General features: G+C 35.3%; 4 protein-coding genes across 4 annotated transcripts; 1 reads left to right on the forward strand and 3 right to left on the reverse strand.

The window, feature by feature from the left end:
* Positions 1–2,131: 2,131 nt before the first annotated feature.
* Positions 2,132–9,141, reverse strand: LOC128992089 (mediator of RNA polymerase II transcription subunit 29). Its single transcript, XM_054415497.1, has 4 exons — positions 8,799–9,141; positions 8,046–8,107; positions 4,328–4,415; positions 2,132–2,783 (listed from the first exon to the last, which is right to left on the reverse strand). Exons 1-4 carry the CDS (start codon positions 8,973–8,975, stop codon positions 2,568–2,570), a joined length of 543 nt encoding a protein of 180 aa, XP_054271472.1. The 5' UTR covers positions 8,976–9,141; the 3' UTR covers positions 2,132–2,567.
* A 1,495-nt stretch (positions 9,142–10,636) lies between these two features.
* Positions 10,637–19,507, forward strand: LOC128992414 (transcription initiation factor TFIID subunit 7). The gene is made up of 9 exons (XM_054415981.1): positions 10,637–10,867; positions 12,108–12,239; positions 13,202–13,282; positions 13,969–14,172; positions 15,005–15,173; positions 16,704–16,840; positions 17,368–17,587; positions 18,251–18,420; positions 19,393–19,507. The coding sequence occupies exons 1-9, from the start codon at positions 10,787–10,789 to the stop codon at positions 19,417–19,419; spliced, it is 1,221 nt and encodes a 406-aa protein (XP_054271956.1). The 5' UTR covers positions 10,637–10,786; the 3' UTR covers positions 19,420–19,507.
* A 1,186-nt stretch (positions 19,508–20,693) lies between these two features.
* LOC128992415 (L-seryl-tRNA(Sec) kinase) lies at positions 20,694–21,828 on the reverse strand. The gene has a single exon (XM_054415982.1). The coding sequence runs from the start codon at positions 21,826–21,828 to the stop codon at positions 20,812–20,814; it is 1,017 nt and encodes a 338-aa protein (XP_054271957.1). The 3' UTR covers positions 20,694–20,811.
* An 18-nt stretch (positions 21,829–21,846) lies between these two features.
* Positions 21,847–26,149, reverse strand: LOC128992416 (mitochondrial import inner membrane translocase subunit Tim9). Its single transcript, XM_054415983.1, has 3 exons — positions 25,862–26,149; positions 23,744–23,839; positions 21,847–22,076 (listed from the first exon to the last, which is right to left on the reverse strand). Exons 1-3 carry the CDS (start codon positions 25,880–25,882, stop codon positions 21,855–21,857), a joined length of 339 nt encoding a protein of 112 aa, XP_054271958.1. The 5' UTR covers positions 25,883–26,149; the 3' UTR covers positions 21,847–21,854.

Consider the following 26,149-nt stretch of genomic DNA (forward strand, 5'->3'; position numbering starts at 1 on the left):
TTTTATCATAACTAACGGTATAATTGAAGGATTGTTTAGAAGGATTTAGATTATTCCAGACAATTCATGATTCACTTTTATGATTTCTATCATATAAATTTCAAAAATTAAAATATCATATTTCAATGTTTTAGGCTATAGGTACATAAAAGAAGCACACCTCTATAAAAAACATTAAGATTTTTGGGTCTCAGGTTAGGTTTTTTTTCGGATTTATACAAACTTTAGAAGATTTTATTGCCTTTTTCAATTTTCTTGAGTTTTTTTTTATTTTTTTCTAGAAAGACCAAATATACCAAAAGCTTAGTGAGCTGTTAATTGTATACAGACCCTAAGAGTAAAGTTTGAAAGGAATAACGACCTAAAAGGGCAATTTATGAAATAATGGATAGTTTTGCGCAAGGTTTCTCGTCATGATTACCATTTCAAGTATATGGTTTATGGGGGTGTGTCTTGTTTATCGTCCTCTCAAAAGTTCATGGGTACTTTGGGATTTATACAGGGTTAGGCAAAAGTCTGGAACCTGGAACCCCCCAGTTAACTTTTTAACGCGTTGCAGTAGGAAAACCATACTCGGCACATATTTACAACACAAGAAATTTCACTTTTTCATCAAAGTTACAACTTTGACCCAGCCCCCAAAATGGGGTATTACGGGGGCAGCCCCAAATTTTCAAATGTAAACACCTATCATACGACCCCTCATTTTACAGGGTTTATCAAGAGAAATTGAATGGTGCAAATCAGAGGTCAATATATCACCCCTAATCAAAATGGCAGCCATTTTAGTTATTTAAGATGAGCAAGCAAGATAAAGTCTGGAAACCCCCAGTTAACTTTAAAAATTTAACATTTTAATACTGACCAAAAGGTGAATTCTCTTTTTATATTAAGGTATGTTGCGTTTAGTTTTCCTCCTATAACCTGTTAAAAAGATAATAGGGGATACTTCAAAATGACTGCCATTTTGATTAGGGGTGTGATATTGACCTTTAGTTTGCGCCATTTAATTTGTCTTGAGAAATCCTTTAAAATTAGGGGTCACATGATAGGGTTTTGCTTTGAAAATTTGGGGCTGCCCCCAAAATACCCCATTTTGGGGGCCATGTACAAGTTCTAATTTTAATGAAAAAGTGATTTTTTTTATGTTGTAAACATGTGCCGAGTTCAGATTTCCCACTGCCACACGTTATAAAGTTAACTGGGGGTGTCCAGACTTTATCTTGCTTACTCATCTGAAATTAAAATGGCTGCCATTTTGATTAGGGGTGCGATATTGACCTCTGGATTGTGCCATTCAATTTCTCTTGATAAACCCTTTAAAATGAGAGGTGTTGATAGGTGTTTACATTCGAAAATTTGGAGCTGCCCCCAACATACCCCATTTTGGGGGCTAGGGCAAAGTTGTCACTTTGATGAAAAAGTGCAATTTCTTATGTTGTAAATATGTGCCGAGTTTGGTTATCCTACTGCAATGCGTTAAAAAGTTAACTGGGGGGTTCCAGACTTTTGCCTAACCCTGTATATGGATCAATTGATTTTGGGTTAGTTTTTAAATGCAGAATTGGCTAAAAAGTTATAAAAAGCCTCATATCTTTGGAATTGATCAAAACTTTTAAAAACGGCTTCTGGCATTATAATCAGGGTAGAACTCAAACTCAAAATAATGGGTCACAACCCCACCTTTACACTTGAAAAAAAATTAATACAGCAGTAAGTAATAAATAATAATATAGTTTTATATTAAATATCCAATATGGAGACCGGAAATGACCACCTTGTCAAAATAAAGTACTTACTACCTAACAATGTTTGGAAGTGGCCTGGGATTGATATTAAAAAAAATTTAAGAAAAAGTTGGGGGGGGGGCAATTAAAACTCACCCTATATTAATAGGCAATCATGTTTCTTTTAAACCATTTTTTTCTCAGCTCGTGTCCATCACAGGGAAAATCTAAGCATACAGTTAGAAAGATATTTTCCTGTAGATATGCAGAATCCTTTTAGAATTTTGAATAGGCATAAAAATAAGCACAACAAATTAATTTGAAATTACAAAAAAATTAACAACCACTGGACGACCTCTATTAATTATTATTACTAGTTTACTTAGGGAAAAAATCAATTTAGCTATAGCCTAAATAAATAATTGACTTTATTTTTCACAAAAAAAATGTAAAGATGTAACCTAAGATCACAAGGGCCATAATTTCAAGGATTATTGTTCGGTGTAGGCTTATTTGAATGGGGAATAAGTCATCCACTTTGGCATATAAGACATCCACTTTGATGTAAGACTCACACAAAAATTTATACTATACAAAAATTTTATCTCACCATCACTAACAGAACGTTTAACCAATGAAGGTTTTAGTTTAAAGGCTTGGATACAGATGCGGAAAGTGTTCACTTCAGAGTTGGAGAAATTACAATTTTTTGTGTACAGTGGAATATTTGTTGTGTTTCTTGTGCCTGAGTGGACTATTTTATCATTCAGGTAAGCCTGCTGTTACAAAATCTTCAACACTTGATATACACATTGAAAAATTTTAATCAGTAAAATAATGCTATTCGGTAGCCGTTATATTCTGTGCAGCAGCGAGCAACATGTCGTGTATCTCCTTGGCGTACATGACCTGTGCCCTCACTGTCGCCAGGTACTGGGGGTATGTCAACGTGCTCATGTCTTGGTTGGGTATAGGTTCTGTACGGGTTGGCGCCACTGCTAGAGGCAGATATCGCTGACTACTTGTTCCCTGGTTTACACACTCTATGGATGTTTTCTAAAACAGTAAAAAGAAAATAAGTTGATTAGTATAATTGTGTGTTTTACAAAATGTTAAGAGAATAAGAAGATCTAGTCACGAAGCAGTGGAACAAGATTAATTTGAACTTCAACATTTTTAAAACATTAATTTAAAATTATCTATATTGGACCTTAGAAGTACCATATACATAAAATCAATAACAAAATATTATGGATATATAATTTTGGATGGTTTTGAATTATGTGGTTATTAATGAATAGGCTTAACATGATCAATGCACCGAAGACTGGAATCGAAACATTGTTTGGTGTTACAGCCTACGACCCTGATTACGATACAAGCGGCAGGGTGGAGATGCTGACGATAATTTGTGAAACGAGTTCACAATCGCCTGGATCCGGCTTGAAAGACTTTCAATTTGTTCAAAATTTGTGGTGCCACTCACTGCCATCCCTTGACATAAAATGTTTGTGTTGCCGCTCCTCATTCTGTCATTTAGCAATTATGTCAGACCTACCAGCTCACTGTCACGTGCAAAAAGGCCAAGTTTTTTAGAAAGTTGTAATGTGGAAACTGAAGTAGGTATCTAAAAAAAAAAAAAAAAAAAAAAAAAAAACGGTGTTCATCTTGCCTCAGTCAGCGAAAAAAAGGATAGTATTCACCATGCACTTGTTAATGGGATGAACACTTTGCTTAGGCTTAGACGATCCACCTGAATCTTCAGTGTTCCAAGTTAGTATTTTATTTAAACAAAATAACGTAAATAACCAATCGTGATGTAATTTTCACTACTTCACGCCACTTGTATTCTGGCCATTCCCATGTTCTCGCGTTGCCGCTTAAAATGTCAATTCAAAACAAAAATCTATTAGCAAATAAACAATAGTTCCATGAAAAAAACAAAAGGGTGGTTGTACAGGTACCTAACTTTTGAGTTTTCGAAATTTTAACTAAATATTTTAGTTTGTCTTTGGTCCAGGAATGATACCTTAAAATTTTGGTAGAGTTCAGGGACACCCTGTATCAATAGAGATAAGGATTGGTATTATTGTTTGCTCTAACTTGTAAACTTATATAGTAGCTTGTTGAAACATTAGCTTACAGAACAATTGATCAAAGTGGTCCTGCAAGCAAATATTTTATTTGCAGGGTCTTAGTCATTAATTGTTTAACCAAAGGAATCTTTGTATTTAATATTTGTGCAGTGTATGGAAAATACTTTTCTGCCAAAAACCCTCTCCACCTACATCACACCACCGTCCATGTCCGTCCGTTCCTTCAACAGCCTAGTCTACCTCCAATAGTTGAACCTTAACCACCTGTTTGTGGCCGTGTTATAATCATGTAAAACTCTCGTATTCATTTAGTCCACTTCCAAAGTCCATTCAACCCACGAACCCAACAATAAGTAGGGTTGATCCTTTAATCTGAAGTTTTTATACTCTATTTATTATCCCATTAGGTAGAAATATGTACCGAAAATATAGTATATCTTAGGTAAGAGTGCTGATAAAAAAAGTTTATCACACATAAAAAATGGTTTATCTGGAAAAACTTACCAAGTGAAGTTCAATTTGATCACATATTGAGTAAAACTCTTCCATACTTTTGTCAAATCGAGGTGGTGGAGGCATATCAACTGACTTCCTACAACAGATATTTACCGAGAGTATAATTACCTACTTTCAAAAATACACTTGCTTTATGTATCAAGAATAATAGTTCTAGGGCAGTAACACACCTCATGAAGGTAGTTTACTGGACGACAATATTTGTTTCCATTCCTATTTAGTCGGGTAAATATAGGATATGACCTTAAAAAAATTGCAAGAAAACGTTTTATGGTTTTATTTTGTAGAGTTGGGTTTGCAGAATGACATACTAAAAGTTGCCAAAAATCGGTGCACGAGAAAACCACTAAAATCACAATTTAAAATGGCGGCTTTTTTCAACATTGGACAAATTAAAAAAACATATTTCACATGTATTTGTTATGCACATTTTTCAAGATATTTACTTGGGACCACCACCTGTATTTATTGAGTGGTTAGTACTTCATTTTGATAGGGAACATGTTTTTGGCCGCCATCTTGGATCCGCCATATTGGACATAGATAATTTTTTTTCAATGTAATGATAGTGTTGTGACACATCATTACCAACTACATTTTTACACTGATTTCAATGCCGAAATCCGTTTTTAAATATCTTTATTCATTTAGAAGATATATACAAAAGAAAACTCTGCACCATACATTTCTTATGGACGTTTCGTAGTTTGAAATTTTTTTTTTAAATTATTTTTCTTATATCTCCAGTTCTTATTAACGCTTGTAGTTCGTTCTAGGCTTAAAATATTCAGTAATGTAAGGGCTTTCATTTGAGCTCTTGATCATTAAAATCAGACGAGTTAAAGACCTGCTACGAACCTCAGAACAATATTAAATTTAACTTTTTAGAAATATATTTTTATTAAAAGATTTATAACTCGGGTTGTTAATACGTCACCAAGTTCTTTCTGGTCTCAAATTACTCAGTAAATGTTTGGCTTTAATTTTATTGATCATTAAACAAAATCTGAAAATTTTAAAATGAGCCATGGACCATAATTTAACATTAGAATGTATTTATATTGAAATTTGTCTTTAGTTAAAGACGTATATTCCTAATTCTAAATAACTCCCAAAACTCTTTATAGTCTTAAATAATTTGCCAAAATATTGACTTTTATTTTAGCTATGGGTTACTTTCCAGGAGTTATTAGGGTTTGGGATATATGTCCTTAACTAAAGACAAATTTCAAAATAAATACATTTTAATGTTAAATTATGGTCCGTGGCTCATTTTAAAATTGTCAGATTTTGTTTAGTGATTAATAAAATCAAAGCTAAACATTCACTGAGTAATTTGAGACAAGAAAGAACTTGGTGACGTATTAACAACCCGAGTTATAAATATTTTAATAAAAATATATTTCTAAAAAGTTAAATTTAATATTGTTCTGAGGTTCGTAGCAGGTCTTTAACTCGTCTGATTTTAATGATCAAGAGCTCAAATGAAAGCCCTTACATTACTGAATATTTTAAGCCTAGAACGAACTACAAGCGTTAATAAGAACTGGAGATATAAGAAAAATAATTAAAAAAAAAATCAAACTACGAAACGTCCATAAGAAATGTATGGTGCAGAGTTTTCTTTTGTATATATCTTCTAAATGAATAAAGATATTTAAAAACGGATTTCGGCATTGAAATCAGTGTAAAAATGTAGTTGGTAATGATGTGTCACAACACTATCATTACATTGAAAAAAAATTATCTATGTCCAATATGGCGGATCCAAGATGGCGGCCAAAAACATGTTCCCTATCAAAATGAAGTACTAACACTCAATAAATACAGGCGGTGGTCCCAAGTCAATATCTCGAAAAATGTGCATAGCAAATGCATGTGAAATATGTTTTTTTAATTTGTCCAATGTTGAAAAAAGCCGCCATTTTAAATTGTGATTTTAGTGGTTTTCTCATGCACCGATTTTTGGCAACTTTTAGTATGTCATTCTGCAAACCCAACTCTACAAAATAAAACCATAAAACGTTTTCTTGCAATTTTTTTAACGGTCCCTATGTAAATTTGTTTAGTTTGCCTGGACTAATTTTATTTTTATTTTGATAGTCGAAAAATAATCTTGAAAGCAAAAATTCACATTTTAATAAAGCTCTTTTGCCGGACATGTAACTTACATATACATAGTAAGGATGCATAGAAATTTTAAAATTTCAGGTGAGATCAGGGTTGCCACCTTACAGTAGGCCAGGAAAAATCGGGACATTGCCCCCCTCGCGGATTAACATAGGCTTAAATACGGGCATAATGAACCAAAATGGGGACTGTCTCGGCAGAACCGGGATGGGTGGCAACCCTGGGTGAGATGTAGTCAGGTGATGTAGGTTGATAATAGGGAAAGAATTGAACCCTTGATTTAGGGTACTAATATCTAGGTTCTCATCATTGACTTTTGGAAACTGAAGTAGACCCACGTCTATATGGACAAACTGTGTACCATTAAAAAAAATTGTTGAATGAATCTCACACAGTCTGTGCTACAGTCTAAATTTATATTTTCTTTCTTAGCTTATGTTACTGTGATGTTTGAATTTGATTGGTCGTAGTAGGCTATTCAAAAGAAATCAGTAATTTACACCAGCACATTAGGTGGCTATCCAACTAAGATAATTTTTATTTTAATATTTGCCACAACTGTAACACGGGACTAGAATGTCTAGTATAGCTTACATAACCAAGGGTTCTTACTTAATAGACTAGAATTCCCATGTAGAAAAGGTATATGTGTTAAGCATTCATGTATCATCTACCAAAGCTAACAAAACTTTGATTGGAAACCAACACAAAACGACACATTTTATGACTGCATAGCACGCCCTCTTTCAGTCATATAATGTATGGCTTGGTAATGTGGGGTCACTCTGCTGCTGCGCATCAAGTCTTGCTACTCGATAAGATGGTACTTTGAGTAATTACATCTGCGGGCGTACTATGATCACTGCCAACTTATTTTCGTAGAACGGCAAGTAGGTCTATTCACAGTTTACAGTCAGGTTGTATTTGTGATCCTTAGTCTCCAAGAGGAAAATAAAGCTACCTGGGAATACCTGCCTACGTACAGGACACGCAAAGCAGTAGACCTAGACATGCCATAGTGGGGTCCCAATCTTAAATAATTATTGATATTATGGTCTGGATGTTGCCTTAGCCAAACCACAGAAAACGTACTACTATAACCCAGAATGCCAACCGCATGGTAAAAAGCATTAAGTGTTTTGAGAGAGCTTTGCCTGTCAATCCGTAGGCAGCGCCACAAGCGTTGCTATGCTGAGTGCATGGCAACGCTGGTGGCGCTGCCTACGGATTGACAGGCAAAGCTCTCTCAAAACGCTTAATGCTTTTTACCATGCGGTTGGCATTCTGGGTTATAGTAGTACGTTTTCTGTGGCCAAACCCTAAAATTCTTCCCATAATCACCAATTTTATATTAAGCTAAAGTCCTTCAAAAGGCCTCTTCATCAAGCGCTAGTGACAACGCCATTGTATCAAGTTAGTCAAACAGTAGGCCTAAACTAAGCAATCAAAGATCAATCAGGCTTAACAGCTAACTGCAACAAGTATGAGAATTTTAATAAGTTAGGTCGTTGTTCTTAAAAATGTCTATGACATAATTGAATGGCAGAAGTTTTACAGTAGGCTTAAGTTTACTTACACAGTTCCTACATCTATTTGGCTGTTTTGATGCAACGCATGGGCAGCATTCTTGAGAGTAACCTAAAAGTAAAGACAACATTGTAACAATTTTTAATATTAAAATCGCTAAGGCCTAGGCCTAGGCTTAATGGGTTATTCCTGCTGAAATTTGGTAAAGGACTCTCCCAAGCAAATAGCTTAAATGATAGTGATAGATTTTTCCACATAACTGTTTTTAGCGAGCTTGAACTGTTATCGAATGGATTTGATTCTATAACAAATACACAGAGGATACGCGTCCGGTAACCAGACGTGGATTAGGCGTCCGGTAGTGACGTCACCGGGTTGTGGGGTCCCGGAACGCCATTACCACAACGATACGATGTTTGTCCAGCATTGTCCGTGGTGTAGTGGATAGAGTGCTCGGCTGATATCCAAGAAGTCCCTGGTTCGAAACCCATCGGTTTCTTTAACTTTTTGTCACAGATTTTGCTTTGAATGTAATTTCTTCTTAACTGTACATCTTTTGTTAGAATTTTTGGCATTTATAATTTTATGTTATGAAGAGAATTGAACCTTCATTTGATTTTTTTCATTATCAGCAAGTTTGGTTGGTTAGGTTAGGTTATGACAGTAACTGCCGCACGCCTAATCCACGTCCTGTTACCGGACGTGTATCCTCTGCCTCTGCGTAACAAATAATAGGCCTAATACATATGATATGTCACATTAGGCCCAACTTATTGATAGTTATAATAAAAATGATACTTACTGCTAAAGACTCTCTTAGCTGGCCGATAAGGGATTTTACTTTAGATATGTTATCTAATTTTTCTTGGGAGTGAGGCTGAGGCATTTGAGGCTGCATTTGTGGAGCATTTTGTGTACCGGGTTGTTGGCTCATGACTTGCTGGAGTACAGGACCTTGTTGCATTGGCGGGATATTCATCTTAAAATGATGCTAAATGCACTGTCAATTAAACTTGATAACTGCTAAAGTTAAAAGATTCTTTGAAAACTCTTAAATCAAAATATTTTAACTATCGACCTAACCTATTTATTTGACAAATGAATGAAGCGCGAGTGGGAGTGGGTTGACCCTTGGGTTTGACCATGGATGGAGTGACACTGACGGCTGTCTGCTCTTCTGCTGATTTTTTTGACACTGCTCTGTGCTCTCGCTCTAGTCTAGCCTGCTGGTGCTGGCTGACAGATTGACAAGGTGGACGAGGACGGACGAGGACCACGGCACGGCCACCTTTAACTGCCCATTAATTCTCACTTTATTGATTTAAATTTAAATTTATGAATATAAATGTATTAAATTACTGAAAATAAAACATATTTTTTTTAAGAATACGAATGTTTACTGGGCTAGGAAAAATTTACTCCACCTTAAAATGTACAGCAATAGATTTTAAATTTATATTGTTTTGGTTTTCAATTCCATGTGTTTTATTTATTTTTAATGTGTAATAAATTTATGTTCATAAATTTAAATGACTAATACACGTAAATTAACAAGCTGGTGTCACCTGTCTGCCAATTTATCTCATGGGACGTCTGGCGCTAAACAAAACTACTTGCGATGTTGCTGATTCTACCCGATTCTACCAGGCCGCTGCTTGGAGTTAAAGGTGGCCGTGACGGGGAGAAAAATTTAAAATTCCCACTCTAGTTCTAGTAATAATTAGTGTGAATTTGTCCCCCGGTTTTATACCGTAGAAAGCACTCACATTTTCTTTGTGATGTATTTAAACCCATTCCGTGTATATCTATACATATAACTGTAAATGGTATAATAATTGAGATGAATAAATAAAGCAATACTACCACCAGTGGCTTACGGCTTAGTCGTAATATATCTTATGGCGTAATTAACACACTTACATAAATATTGTATTAGATAATGGTATGATGCTATATACCTATCCATGCGTTATTAATTTTTTGTTTGTGTTTTTTATGTCCCACCTTCCATCCTAGAAGAATCCTAGGTTCAATCCCAGAACTGTTTTCCAAATTACTTCAACAAGGTAAAATAAGTTTGTGATTGGGGGATTTAAACCCAAAACCTGACTCCAAAGCCCCGAGCTCTACCACTAGGCCAGCTTTCTCCCGAGCGTTGTTAGTGTAAACTGCACAAATAGAGGTCCAGGCCAGGGCCACTCATCTTGCAGTAGTGCATCGAAAAAATACAAAATAATAAAAAAATAACAACAACTATTGTATTATATATCAATAATATTACTGTATAGCCCTCTTTTAAACTTCTGGGGATAATTATTAATGTGTTGGGGAATTTAAAATTATATAGGTACTTTAAATAGTGAAAGCAGAAAGCGTGCCATAGAGAGAAGCGTTTGCGTAGGATAAAATTGAATGAATATTAAATTACCTTTATTAACTTTGAATGAATATTAAAAAATGTAAGTGGAAGAAGTGGTAGTACTGGCAAAAAGCAACGGTCTTGGTCTTCCTTCTCCTTCTCCGTATCTCTCCACTCCAGTCCAGTCTCCCTCCAGTCTCAGTCTGTCGAGTCTGTCCTGTCTCCCTCCTCCTCCTCCCTCCTGTCAGTGCAGTGTCATACAGTAGTGTCTTGTCAACTTATTCCCATTACACATAGGCCTAATACATACTATTGCATTGATTGCACTGAACTTGAAACAAAATTAAGTAACAGGCGTAGGCGTGTAAAAATAAACATAATATTTTTAATAAACCATCAATAAACACCGATAGTTTTTAAAGGCATTTACCATGAATCGGAATATTGACAATAAAAGGGAAGCAGAAGCCCCAGCAGAATTGGAAAGTCAATTTATTTTAAGGCTGCCTCAAGTGAGTTGTTGGGTTTATTTACATTGTAAATAAACCGATATTTATTTTTTAAATCTCACAATGTTCTTCATATATAAGCTCAAACTTCCGGTACAGTTTCATAACTGGGCTATGCTAATATCGATTGAAACTATCGATTCGATTAGTAAACCTTCTTGCGATTTTTTCACCATCAGCAAGTTTGGTTGGTTAGGTTAGGTTATGATAGTTTTATTGGCTGCACTTTACTTTAGGTCCTACACTCATTTGAATGAAAATATCGTTTGGGTTAGGTTAACCTTACCTAACTATCCAAACAATATATCAAATGAAACAATCGATATATCGATCGATATTTTCATTTGAAGGAGTGTAGGACCTAAAGTAAAGTGCAGCCGTTTTATTTTCTAATAGATATATTTAAAAATATTGATTATTAATCAATATTTTCAATTCGATAGTTTCAATCAATATTAGGGTAATTCTGAGCAATTACTTGGTCAACCCCAATTTTTTTAATATTTTACTACGGTCATCAGGAGGTTCTCAGAAAGCAAGAAACATATAATTCAAGGCCCGCAAGGCCATCGTACAGGTTGCCGAGCGATAAGAAGGTTCAAAGTCCAAGCGATAACAGTGGCTTGCGGGAGACGCGCGGAAGGCCAGTTGTGACAGTACCGTTATGGCTATGGCTAGTGGTTTCTCCGACAATCCTTTTCTCTGTGACGGAACCTAACCTAACCTAACTTATTATGTTTTTTTTAGTCTCAAATATATCTCTAAGGCCAATTGTAACAGTACCGTTACGTTAGGTTAGGTTAATTAATAACCTAACTTAACCTAACCTAACTTAACCTCACGGGGCTTGAATTATATGTTTCTTGCTTTCTGAGATCCTCCTGATGACCGTAGTAAAATATGAAAAAAATTGGGGTTGACCAAGTAAGTTAATTGCTCAGAATTACCAATATTTGCATAGCTCAGTTAAGAAACTGTACCCCAAACTTCTCCGACATTATTTAATAATACATATATGGGTTTTTATCTTTCATGCTAATAACTTTTTGTCAATGCTTGTAAATGCCTATGCCTAATTTTCTCATACCCTCACACATAATGGACTTGTATAACCTATCTCTAGCTAAACTCATTGATTTGTACAATGAAATCCTGTAAGTTAGGCCTAAGTCTAATCAAGTAGGATTAAGACTGATGATAAACTTACTCCCACAAACTTATATCTTGTCTACATACTTTATAGGAACCAGCAAAAGCACTCAGGGAATTGGTGCGAAGTGGAGTTACAAGTCTGAAGGATCGGCTTTCTATCAAGATTGAAAATGATATGAGATATGGAGAGGTCCGCATGGATCATTGGCTCATGCATGCTAAGGTAATTATCATTATTGTAACCAACATATTAAGGTAGGTACCGTACCCTTGTATTGGCTATGTGAAATTCTCAAAAAGAACACAGCATGTTACCAAGCTTGGGCCAGGTTTAAAGCTCGTAATTTTTACCAACCACTGTTTTCACTATAGAATTATGAATGTTGTTGACAATGGAAATAATGATAATAAGTACTGTATAGCCTATAAGAGAATTATGTGGAGAAACTATAATTGTATATATTTTAACGAAGAGGATACGCGTCCGGTAACTAAAGGTGGTTTAGGCATCTGGCAGTGACGTCACCGGGTTGTGGGGGCCCTACCACAACGATACGATGTACAGCCATCGGTATTCGTGGATAGAGTTTTCGGGTGATGTACAAGAGGTATCTAGATCGAATCCCATCGGTGACACTAACTGTTTGTCAAAGATGTTGCTTACAATGCCATTTCTTCTTAACTGTACATCTTTTGTTCAAATTTTAGGCATTTTAGAACAGAATTTAACCTTCATTCGATTTTTTCTCTATCAGCAAGTTTGGTTAGTTAGGTTAGGTTATGAAAGTAACCGCCGGACGCCTAATCCACGCCCGGTTACCGGACGCGTACCCTCTGCTATATTATAAATAAGTAATCAGTTACACCTGTACATGTCAATCTGTGAAATTTTTAAATTATGTTTTAACTATAAGACAATAAAAATTCCCAGATCTGTTTTTGTTAAGGGTGTAGAAATATTCTTGATTGTAAGTTTTAACTTATGCCAAATTGATTTAACTTAATTTACGATATGATATTTAGTTTTTTAAAAGCTATTTTTGCCCTTGGTCCTGTCACAGTGCTTTGAAATAATAATTTTTTTACCTCTAGTGGATCATTATAATGTGTTATCGTTGACTTTGTAGGGCCTACTACAAATAATGTACTGTACTCATTTATAGTTTGATAGCATAATATTTTTAGGTTTTGGACCTTCCTACCATTTTGGAATCAATGAAAACTATTGACAAGAAAAGTTTCTACAAGACAGCAGATATTTGTCAGGTATTTATAACTTGTTCAAGAAAATGCAACAAGCAAAGTTCACTTAAACGCCTTTATGTTAGATTACTTTTGTTGTTGTTGACTGTGATCATGAGTAAATAAGATGTTTGTGTCTCCTAATGCATTTTCGCTAGCTTGTGTGGCACCTTGAAAATCTTTTTAATTTATCTTCTTATCACTTAAAGCCTTTTTACATGAAGCCAGTTGGCAGACAGGTTAAACTGCCTCTGGTAACTTGATTTAAATACAGTAGAGGCAGAAAGCTGCCCTGTAACCTGCCTTGTGTAAACACGTCTCATCACTATAATTTTTACAAAAATATTTTCACACACGTGGTCACTATTATCACAGTCGTGTTGATCTGACAACATGACAAAGGACACGAGGCAAAATCACGGTGGGAGGAATTTTTTCCGATGTTTGATCCATTTGACAGTTGAGGGTAGCTCAGTTTTTACTGGTTTATGGTGTTTCAGTTTTGTTAGTTTCAATAAGAATAAGAAATATTTATTTCCATTGATCTTTATAAAAGAAATAGGACACGTCATTGTATATTAGAAAACTGTGAAGACAATACCCTACTACAGAGATCAAAGCTATTTTTTTTATAAACAAGCAGGTAACTGTTAATAAATTATTTGATGTTAATCACCTAACTCATCTATTTATTTAGTCTGTTTTTTTAGATTGTAATTTGCAAAGAAGAAGATGACCACACAACAACTGATGAAGAATCTCCGCAAAAACAGAAGAAAAAGGATCCAAACAAGGTGGAAAAGAAGTTTTTGTGGCCACACGGGATAACCCCACCATTGAAAAATGTTCGAAAACGAAGGTTTAGGAAAACACTTAAGAAGAAATATGTCGAAGCTCCAGAAATAGAGAAAGAGGTAATTTGGAATTTTTAATTCATCTTGCACTATTACACTGAGAGAAATGTTAAGAAACTATCAAAACTAAATTATAATTCTTTGCCAGATGATTTGCTCTTACCGTGAAGAGTATCTTCAGCTTGACTGAGATTAGTCCAGTTTGTGTGATCACTTTGTTGGCCAGACTTTTTTTCTTCGGATCAGATTGGGTAAAAAAAGTTTGACCTTCGGGCCTGGGCTTAAATTGGCTCGGCCCAAAATCGGGTTACTTGTAAAGTATTGATTTAGCAGGATCGAAATTTGTATACTAAAATCAGTTTATAAAATAATTAATTATACATAATCGGTTAAATCGTGAACATTCCCAGTGGTTGAGACAAAATTGTTAGTGTCTCGTGCGGTTGCAGTAAAAACGCAATGTCTTGTGCCCTTGTGTGAAGGTTGTGTAAAATTATATGAGCATTCTCAGTAGGCTCAGGGACATTGTGGACGTCTTCCTCAGTCTCAGAGACATCATCAGAGTCTCCCACAGTCTTAGAAAAATCGTTAACAGCAGCAAATACAGCAAAACCATGAATTTTGAACCGACAAATCTTATTGCGTGTCTGCAGATCTTTCCCATTATACAAGTAAGGTATAGGGGTATTTTTACTATGCTCTAGCCGCAAGTGTTTTTCATATTACTCCAGGCTTGGCCTTGAAGATGCGGCACTATCACTCAATGAATTTAATCAATGAGGGACAAAACCTCTTGCAGTAAATTCAATCTGAGGAGGGTGAAAAGTGATGATTTCTGACACTGATCGTGTGATCCTACTTATGGAATACTCACCGAATGACATGATTGCAGGTAAAGCGACTGTTGCGAGGGGACAACGAGGCAGTGAGTGTGAGGTGGGAAGTGATAAACGAGGAGGATGAGAAGAAGGCGAACACGGCTGGCTCGGTGGTGAAGGAAGAGCCCCTCGCGCAGGGTGTTGCTAACAATCCCGACAGTACACAACATAGTGTTGATGTTGGTGAGTGGAACACATTCGTTGCTGATCTAAAAAAACTGATAATCTTTGTCTGGGTAACTGTGCACTCCGTTGGTGTTATTCTGATTGCTGTTTTTTTAAAGCAAGATTGATTTTGAACCCAGATGCCATTCATTGGGCTACCCATACAATGCTATCTAACAAAAGGTCAATATATAATAGTTTCAAGTTTCAAGTCCAGAGTTTGGACGGTTCCCTTATAAAAAATTAAAAAAGTGCTAATGACATTGAAAAAACAAATAAAAAATATGTTCTACTTCATTTGAATAAAAACAAGTTGGTTTAGAAAACAGTAGGCTATTTTTTCTGTACACAAATTATAAATACACTGAATAGGCATACTGATGCTGTGAAGCATAATCAAGTTTAAATTATGTGGAACGTTTTTAACGTTAGCCTTAAATCTTAAATAAAATACTGCGCTTAGTAATCCAGTTTTTTCAATACAGTAGACTCCCTCTAGTTCGGCTTCGGTTGGATCGGCCGCCGGATGGTCCGGCCCGGTCTCAGGGGGACAAGTCATATCGTCACGGGCGAATGACCTTCGACAGGATTCAACTTTAATTTTTAGTTTCCGGCCATAGAAGTAAACAATTCATGTCAGTTTAGTTGACACTCGTGCTTCTATGGGTGAATTTTGCATATTACCTATGTAACAACTATGTTACATAACCTCAAAAATACCAAGATAATTTTATAGTTTAATTCCTAGTTTTTCTTCAGTCTAATGTGTTGAAATGCAATGTATAATTAAATATTTCGGACCATTTTTTATGCGGTAGGTTCCCCCATTATTGTTTTTGAAACACCACGGTTTATTTGACAAAAATAAATTGAAGCAGAACAAAGAAATAGCATCGTTAGCTTCAAGGTCAAGCTATCCGCTTGCACTGACAATCATCTGCTCTTTACACAACTGTCTGCTGTACGCTTGCTATCTCACAACAGTTTGTGATTGGGTGATTAGTAACCATGGCAACTTGTTGAATGTGTGGATGAAGAGAAACCAAAGAAAGAAGAAGAAAGTATAAGCGGTGTTTTATGTCATCCATTGTTATCTTTATCCTATTTTACGACTGTCCTTATTATCTTTAAGACTAAGTACTATGATTTTATGCTGTTTTATGAGTTATCTAATGTTTTATTGACATTTTTATGTTCTGAAACAACATGTAGTAGTAGCCTATGCTGACTATGATAGCAGTAGCTTGCAGTACAGTACTAGACTTCATATTGTTCTGTTCTTTACGTGATTTATTGCTGTACGTACAGAGTTGTGTAATTTATGTTTTGCTTGAGTAAGCAAACGTGATTTTAAACGTTACAGTTTTTATTGCTGAACCAAGGTTAATGACTTAACATATCATGATTGCGCAATACTATTATTTGTATTTTGATTATGTAAAATGCACTACATCCGGTTAGTCCGGCCATTTTGTAGTCCGGCCAGTGGTCCGGTCCCGAGGTGGCCGAACTAGAGGGAGTCTACTGTAATATCATTCTGGATTGTAGCTGAACATGACATATTCGGAGAGGCTGTAAGTGATTCAGAAGACGAAGACCAGAACATCAACATTCTTGAACTGGAGGAGGAGAACAGTCGATTGACGGCTGAAGACAGCAGATTGTCCGACTCTGCTTCCTTACATGTAAGTAGCTTTACAATGTGGTGTAAGTAATATTTAGTAAGTATTACTGTCGGGTTTGATTCTATGAAAAGTCAGTTGCTTTCTCATGGTTTTGAAATTGGACCCAGCTTTTACTGATCATTGGGCTTTAAATGAATGATCCTGGCTACCGGTACTTAAACAGCTGATCTTAGTCAGTAACAAAGCTACAAATGTCATCTCACTCCATTCTACACTCGTCCTTCACTCATATTTGGGTGTATATAATATTTGGTTCATCTAGGTGGCATCCCCATCTCATAATTGATAACTAGGTGTAACCTGTTAAAATTGACGGTTAATTTCAAGGTTAAAAAACTTATTAATCTAACTGTGATAAATAGAGTGATGTTATGAAAATTATGAACATTTAGCTTTGTTTAGATGAGTAATAAATAAGTGTAGGCCTATAACATTCAATAACCTGGTCATCTGTTGAAGGCTAAGATGTTAAGGGCAGTCTACTTTGACTGTGGAAATCTAGATTAAGATAGCCTTGTTTACTGCAGGGTACACAGTCGTCTGACCAGCAGCCGTCCACTAGTCTAGTGACAGAATTCACCAAAGAGATGTTCAGTCCTCAAGATGTTGAAGGGGAGGGGGATGTAAAGGTAGAGGAGACGGAGGGTGCAGCAGACAACATCAGCTACGGCTACGACATGTTCAAGTCAGAACTGAGCAGTCCCGGGCAACAATACCTGTCCTCTCCAACCCACCAGATGTCCACAGGCAAGTAAAAGTGAAGGGAAGACAGGTCTGGTCAATCCTATTTTTGTTAAGAGTCATAATTCTTACCAAAGCCTTTCAAAAGTTGTAGGCTGACATACCTACAACAAAATACGTGACAGCTAAATCATTTGCAGCTTAATCATCGGTTAAGATGATCTAGGCAGGGGGGGGGGATAGAGATTAGATTCCTTTCCTCTGTTAGGTTAGGTTAGTAAGTTTATGGCCACTCAAACTATAAAAGTCTTTGACCTAGCCTACAATTTAATTATGTTACAGTGTGTATCACTTTATTTCTTCTTCTGCTCCCATTTTTCTAGTGTTCCTCCATCTTGTCTTGGGTCTTCCTCCTCTTCCCTATTTACTGTCTCAAGTAATTTTCCTTCTTTTACTGGGCCAAGTATTTTCGATTTGTTTTGGACCAAGATATGAAAATTAATTGTGCGTAGGCCCACTAGAGATGAATAAGAAGTTATATACAAGTGTGAAATGGAGGTTTTATATGAGTTTTTTTTTCTGGTTCCCTGTTTCCTCAAGGAAGCTTAATATAGCTGGACTTTTCAGTCTAATGAATCTTCATTTTTTTCCATAAATGTTACTTCAGTTGTAAGTGAAGCATATTTTCCAATGCATTGTTTTCACAATACATTTGAATTGTGTGTTCAGCTGAGATCCGAGGCAGAATGGAGAGTTTACAACAGCAGCTGGCTGATTTGAAGGTGCGCAGACACCAACAAGAGCTGGAGATCGCTAACATTGAGAACTACGCGTTGCGACAACGGTTCCAGGACATTCTGGACAACCTACTGCAAGAACAGCTAGAGAAAGAGCAACAGGTTGGTCTTGTAGTAGTGTTTTATTCAAGGTTTGTATTTTGGTACCTATTTTTTAAATATTTGCATTAATCTCAAGAAAGGTAGAATGTTTTAGTGTTTTTGAATCTATTTTTGTAACCACAAAATTAATGTATTGGAATATTAGATCTGTAATTTACGTCCAACAGTTGAAAAAATAGAAGAGTTTCCAATACATATATTTTTCCGAATACATAAACCATATCTGAGTTTATTATAATACACTTGATACAGATTTTAAAAAAAATGTTTGGTGAGTCGTGATGGATAGAAAATCACTTTGGAGAACTAAATATACACAGGGAATATTCTCAAATTTGTTGAGCTGTTAAATAAGGGGAACCTAATCAAGTTTTATGTTTTTGTTTTAAAATACCGGTATTTCTTGAAACAAAAGGCGACCATAAATTAATTGTATCGTTTTGTCTGTAAATATCCATGTTTTGACACACTTATGTGAAATTATTAACCCAATGAAGTCAAATAACATTGTAGGCTGTTAGTTTAACAAGTGTTTTGGATTATTGTAAACCACAGTGTAAATAAATGCTACTAAAAAGTTTGCATTTTGCATGCATTTGCTAGATCACCAATGGGTATAGCTACAGATAAGTAAGATACAGAGGAAACATTCAATGGTACACTTAAGTGGTGTCTGGCACTAGCGCTGGTGTCTAGGGTAATGACCCCCCTTGCCTTGCTCTTATGTACTAACGCTCTAGGTGGAGGAAGACCCTGTGCCCTATGCAATAGGTTTTTCCGCACAGTGCTCCCCATTCAGTCTTTTTCTCGCTCGTAACAAGTATATTTCTGCCCCAACATACCAGTGCTGAAAGCACACGGTTGTCCCATAAGCTTGTATCCTCTGTGATCTCACTTCTCTGTGGTATAGCTGAATTAATTTGCTTATGTAGAAAACCATCAAAACTATGAAGATTTTTCTTTTTGTTTCAGTATCAAGAACTGTCTTCGCTGCTCTAAATTATGATGATGGGTGGAATTGTGAAGACTGTATATACACTAAGTAGAGTTTGTTTATATGAATAATATATGATAGATTAATTGTAAGTTTTTGTGTTTTCTCACCTTTGGCCTTCAAAGTTCATATTTATTATTTAATTACAATTTTCAAAATTTCCAACTGCCATACTAAGGTTGGGTGATTAAAGCAAAGTTGCCCAATATAGAACAAGCAAGTAAGGCTAATCTATTGTATTATTAAAGTGATACAATCAAATTTTATGTAAACGGTTAAGGCCATTTATCAAGTGAAAATATAGGCATATGGCATATCAAAATGAAGCTCAGAGTGTGTAGATTTGCCGAAAAGTATTGATATGGACGAACTCCCTAAGGGCTCTGCCCCACAGGCTGATTTCCAAAGGGCTACGCCTTGCATGTTTTGGAAGTTAAAGTTATTCGATTAAGTGTTAGTGAACAACAGCTGGCCAATGCAATTGACAATATAGTTTGTTTGTTTACATTTTTTTTTTACTTATTTTATTATTTAGTTTTGTGTTCTTAAAAGAGGTTCGGTAAGTGGACAGTGAAGCTATTTGTAGCTGTTTGATACAAGTGAGTGACTAAAGGTGATCGAAACACGATGAATATGAGAGTAACAAACCATGTGTGTTGTTCGTTCCAAGAGGTTGTCACCGATCTTTAACAGGTTGCCATTTCATTGAAAAGTATTAAAGTATTACAGACGTCGTGGAGGAGAGCGGCAAGTTCAGGTACAACCGTACCCACCTCGGCCACCTCAGGACGTACGGTATGAAGGTTCCACTGCTTTTAACATCCTTTAAGACGACAATTTCTCGAGCTTGGGCCCTTTAAATGAAATATAAAGTCAAAGTTGATTAAATTAATTTAATGGTGGCTTCTGTACACCCGTGAATTCGCACGGTATAACCTCTTTTAGAACCTCTTGTATATAAATAAATTTAATCAGTGTGAGGATAAAACAGCCTATTTGTTTTTGATACCGTACAATAGGATATATTTGCCCCTGATCAGAATGAACAGCTTATAACAACCCTTTCACTGGTATACTGAGGTTTGTATTTTAATAAAGCTAATAAAAGGAGACATCTGCTTACAGCCTCTTGATTAAAATAAGGATTTTGAAAGGACATCAAAGATACAAGGTATTAAGTTATTTACTTTTGTAAAACCCTGGAGTAATCTTTTTTTTAACAATTTTGGCTTGAAACATTATTAATTAAATTGCAACAGGGGTCTTAGCAATCACAAACTATCATTACATATTTTTATATTTTGAATGAACATTTAATACTTACAAAAGGTAAAATATAACAAGTAAAGTAACAGAAATCATTAAGAAAAGGCAACATGTAACCAAATAAACAACAATCAAGAATCAAGTGTAGAATTCAATAGTTCATACAACAACGGTTTAATTAGTTCAATATCCTGTGAGCTAACAGGTTGACTCAAATCAACTGGAAGAGCAATTTTTCCACACTTGATTTCTTTTAAAATTAAAAGTCGTTGTTCACTATAGCATTTTGATATCACACTTAGGTTATCAGTCTTTACCTTGGTCTTTCTTTTTATAAACTCACCCAGAAGTTGTTTCAGTGCTATGTCGATTTGATGAATTGAATTTGAATTGTTTATCTTTAGAGATTCTTCCCTGCACATACTTGTGGTGTTTGGTTGCACAGGAGACATTATCACAGTTTTTATCATCACCAAAATATTTTCTAAATCTCCATTTTCTTCAAATTTTTTGTAAGGAGTAAGGGATATCAAGTTCTCTTCCCAAGCATTATTTTTATCAGGTGGTTCTAGTTTTTCATACATTTTCTCGATTATGGAATCAGGAACTTGGCACCCAGAATCGCGTAGCTTGTTGTATTTCAATGCATCTTCTTTTGTTGCATCAAAGAAGATCTGACAAAAACTTAAACCACAATTCTTTGCAAGTTTGTAATACTCATACCTCATACTACGATAGTACATGTTATCGTCTATCAAGAACAATACTGTGTCAGGATTCTTTATGTCAGAATTGATGATAAACAATTTGTCTAAGCTTGCAAGGTTTTCCAAAGGGGCATTATTTTGTAGGTTTCTAACAATACTTTCAATCATTTTTAAAATGTCCAGTCTCTCTTCTTTCCAGCTGACACTGTCACTGAACTGAGTTGGGTTCCTGACTTTATCAAACTCATCATAAGACACTGAAACAATCTTCAAAGACCCCAGAGCTATTTCTGAAGTGTTTTTGAAATATTTTTCTAATAATTTACGTAGATGTGATTTTCCGCTACCTGGGATCCCGACCAACAAAACTAAACAGACACTTGTTTGATAACACTGTTCCCGACTACTAGGGATGGGTTCTTCTGACATGATACAACTCATGTTCCTGCTAAACTGACTAGCAGTAATCAACTTTGCAATGTACTGCTTTTCTCAGCCACGTCTACAGTTTGAGAAGTTTCAACACCAGCAGTGTTAATTATGGCTTCTTGTCCAGCAGCTACTTGCTGGGTTTTGTTCATTTCTTCAATTCGCTTTTGAACTATTTGAGGCTGTACTTCTACATAAACTTGCATCACCTTTAAATTCAGTTTTGTATGTTTCTGCACACACGCATCCGAACAGTTGATCTGAAACAAGAAATGTGACTTAATTCCATAACAGTGCAGTTTGGGAGATTTTGAAGTGTAAGTGGATTTAGCAAACAGTTAATATTATCCATGTTAGCTGACATGGCCCACCTTATTGCAGCATTCAAAAAATTATTCACAGTTTTATTCCCAGTAATATGATCTTCTTTATACCTTTATTTACGTATTAAAAACTACTGTACCTTAACTAATAGCTACTACTTTCCTATAGGGAAATTCACTAAAATGAATAAAGGAGGAAATCCTTAATGAATTACCTAGTTTGACACCTAAGCAAGCATTGGTCCACATTCAGCCAAATTTACAAGATAGGTTTTCATCAGGAGATATGTCATTGAACAACCAACTCACTCATTGGGCTAATTAATCCTAAACAAGTTTGAGTTTTTATTGTACGATCAGATCAATGATAAGCAACTCATGGATCACTGATTCAGTGTTGGTCGCACTGTCTAGTTCCCCCCACTCCCGACTGGCAGAAGCCGACCCAGCTCATACACTCACCATTATAAAACGCACCTTTTTAGTTCCTGGTCTGTTGAAATATATAGAGAGAATCTATTGCTACCGCATGGCAAACACTTTTTACTATTTAAAACTTTATGTCTGTTTTGTTTCTTGCAGAAAATAACACATTTTAATTGTCAAAAACTACACATTCACTAAACTCGATTTTAGATGTTTTAGACAACTGATATTACTAGTTCCGAATTGTAAATGGAAAAATAATAAGTAATTACAAACCTATTTTGTAAAAAAAACATATTGCATGGGAAAAAACACATAAAAACATAATAACAAGCCACAGACTTATGTTTGACGTAAACGCGATATTTTTATATCACCGTGTGATGGATGACAATGTATCTTACATAGGCCTAGAAGGTCACAAAAAACCAAAAGAAAAAAGTATCGTGTTTACGTCAAACATAGATCTGTGGCAAAAACTGAACAACATTATTCTATTCAGAAATGTTTAGTGTGTAATGAGTTTTGTTTAATGATGGGTTTGAAATTACAAATATTCTATTGTCTATCCTTTCTTTCTCATTACTGATTCTTTTTGACATGTTTAATTTGGAACTAGCAATATCAATTGTCTAAAAACACCTAAAATCAAATGTAGTGAATGTTTGGTTTTAAAGAGTTCAAATGTGTTATTTTCTGCAAGACACAAAAAGAAAAAAGACATAGGCCTAAAGTTTTAAATAGTAAAAAAAGTTTGACATACGTTAGCATTTAGCAATATATTATTTCAATATATTTCAACAGACTGAAGGTGTGTTCAATTGGAGAGTGTATGGGCTGTGTCGGCTTCTGCCAGTCGGGAGTGGGGGGAGCAAGACCAACAACAGTGCCTCCAATGTCACTGAGAGCGCAATCCAGTAGGTTTGTACATTGTTCAATCAGAATCATCAACAGTTTGTTTATAATAAAGCTATGAATTTGCTTGCTTTAGTAAGATTTCTATGTGTAGAAGAGTCAATTTGCTTGTACTACAATAATCTGACTAAAGGTGTTCATCCACTTGTGAGCCAAAGACACGTTTTTAAATTTTAATAATATCATTGCAGAAGGATTGAGAACCTGAAGACAGTAAAATTTGTCAAGCTATTTTTGTGTTGGCTATTTAAAGAAAAACTTACCTCCTCAAAAGTCATGTCCCGCTGGCCAAATGTGTTGATACATCTGAGGAAACAGCTTTCAGATATTCTATTGTATTGCAGAAGAAAATCCTTGAACTGGAAAATATGTTTAGTTTATAATTAACATTACCGTACATAGGATAACATTCAAGAAAGTAATTTACATGAATGAATATGAGTTGCTTAAATAAGAATGCCTCATCAAAGCCTCAATCATGGCTTGTAATGACTTAAATCTTAACAAAACTAGTTGCTCTGCCCGTGCTTCACTACAGGGTGAGAATACAGAAGAGAATAATGTGGTTAAAAAAATCTATAAGAAAAAGTTACAACACACTACTTTGTACTTATTTCTTATTTTAGTGAAGATCTATTTTATCTATTTATCTATTTTACTTATTTTTTTATTTATTTTATTGATTTGTTATCTATTTTACCAATAAACTGTGTGGCAGAATCAAAAATAATAATTTCTTTTGTAACGTTTACCGGTACATTTAAACAATCTATAGGCCTAACAATCAAAAGGTAAAGAGAAAAGCTAAACAAACAAAATATAAAATTAAATTAAACGTAACAGTGCTGACTAAATTCAATATTTTAGATGTGATCAAAAAAACCTTTTGTCTTAAGGTATGTGCTGTTAGAAAAGGGTTTTTATTGAAAAACTGATGTTTTTCAGGGACATTTCACATTCAGACCTTTTGTTCAAGAACCGGTATGCGGTTGATAGGTGTGCGGCTTACGGGTTTCTCAAAAGTTAAAGTTCCTGGTTCTTATCTTTATAGATTACGAATACTTTGACAGAACCGGTATGGATCATAATTAGGCCTATACACAAATGACATTCGTTTTTGGCCCGAATCCTACTAAAAGCATTTATGGTTTGGACTGTTCCATTTAAACAATGTTAAATAGTGTTTATTTTCGGACCAAAAAAGTCATTTGTTTATGCTTATAATCCATACCGGTTCTGTTCAAGTATTCATGATATAGATGAAACCGTGTAAGTATAGGTATGACCATATTTTTATCATAAGTTATATTGTATGTTATTATTATTTTTATTGTCCTGTTGTTTTGTGTAAAAATAGAGCACAGTATCGGAGCAGTCAACGGGGTTTTTGCAGAAGAGGACCGCAACTATCTAAACTGTGGAAAAACCAGTTTAGGTTTAGGTTAGTTTATAGCTTTAACTCACACAAGTGAAAATAGCGACATCATAAACGTAATGGCCAGCGTCAGCTTTAAATAGTGGCCCTCTTCTGAAACACAGACCTCAATCAACATTTCCTATCTGAATCAATATCAAAACACACTACCGGTAGGCCTAACCAAATAAAATGAACCAAATTTTTGAGAAATAAATTTGATAGGACAGTATATAATCAAACTACACCGATAGCTTGATAATTATTAACAGGGTGTCCCTTGGAGCGTTACATCAAAATAAAACTCAAGAACAATTACAGGTTTTCAAGGTTCAAAATGTCAAGGGCAAAACTTCAGACGCTCAAATAACTTACGCAAAACTTATTTATTTACACCTACACAGGTTCATTCTGGCAATAATGGAAACATTTCAGGCAATTGCGGCAACATCCTTGGTAAATTCCACCAATCGTGACAAAATCCATGAATATTCTCGGCTTCTCCCGATCACATCATCAAACGTTAGAATGTCTTAAAATCGCGGCAACATCCGCTAATATTCCCGGTGATAATGTCAATACATATCATAAGCCTATGTCTCACGATTGTGACAATATACCACGATAGCAATAACTCCTGTGACTATTTTCTGTGAAGGCGGCCAAATAGGAAAAATTCACAGAATTTTTTCTGTTCATCAAAATGTACGTACAATTCCCCGTTGCCAGGTTGGCTGGACAAGCTAAGTATAAAACAACTGTTAAAAGGTAAAACAACTGTGAAAACGTGTCATCGGTATTTTTTTACTTTCAGCTCTCCAAAAACAAATTTTGAAAAAATATTAAGTTAGCCTAGGTACGCTATTGTCCATTGACCTAGCCTATTTTGACCACTTTTTTGAGGCCACTATTTTTGGCCTGATAAGTGTAAATTAAATATCAAGAACAATTTTTAGCTTAATCTTACATTTCTCAGTGGATCACTCATGATGCAAATTTTTTGCTCAAATATGATGTAGGCCTAGGCCTATATGGATTAAAAATTATTGACTAGGTATTCTAACACTGGAGCAATATCTTATCATTGTTAAAAGTGTTGCTACCGAAAACCGCAGGAGAATGCAAGTCTTGTTACTGGAACAGTTTTAAATTTTGCCTTGCACTTTTACCAGGTACTTTAACTATTCAAGTAAGTTAGTAAGTTAAGTGAGATTTGAGGTTAATGTGATCTTCACAAACACACACAAGACTTTAA

Source organism: Macrosteles quadrilineatus, unplaced genomic scaffold (assembly GCF_028750875.1).
Source record: "Macrosteles quadrilineatus isolate MER2022 unplaced genomic scaffold, UCM_ALF_1.0 Scaffold_4__1_contigs__length_99947679, whole genome shotgun sequence".
NCBI lineage: Eukaryota > Metazoa > Arthropoda > Insecta > Hemiptera > Cicadellidae > Macrosteles > Macrosteles quadrilineatus.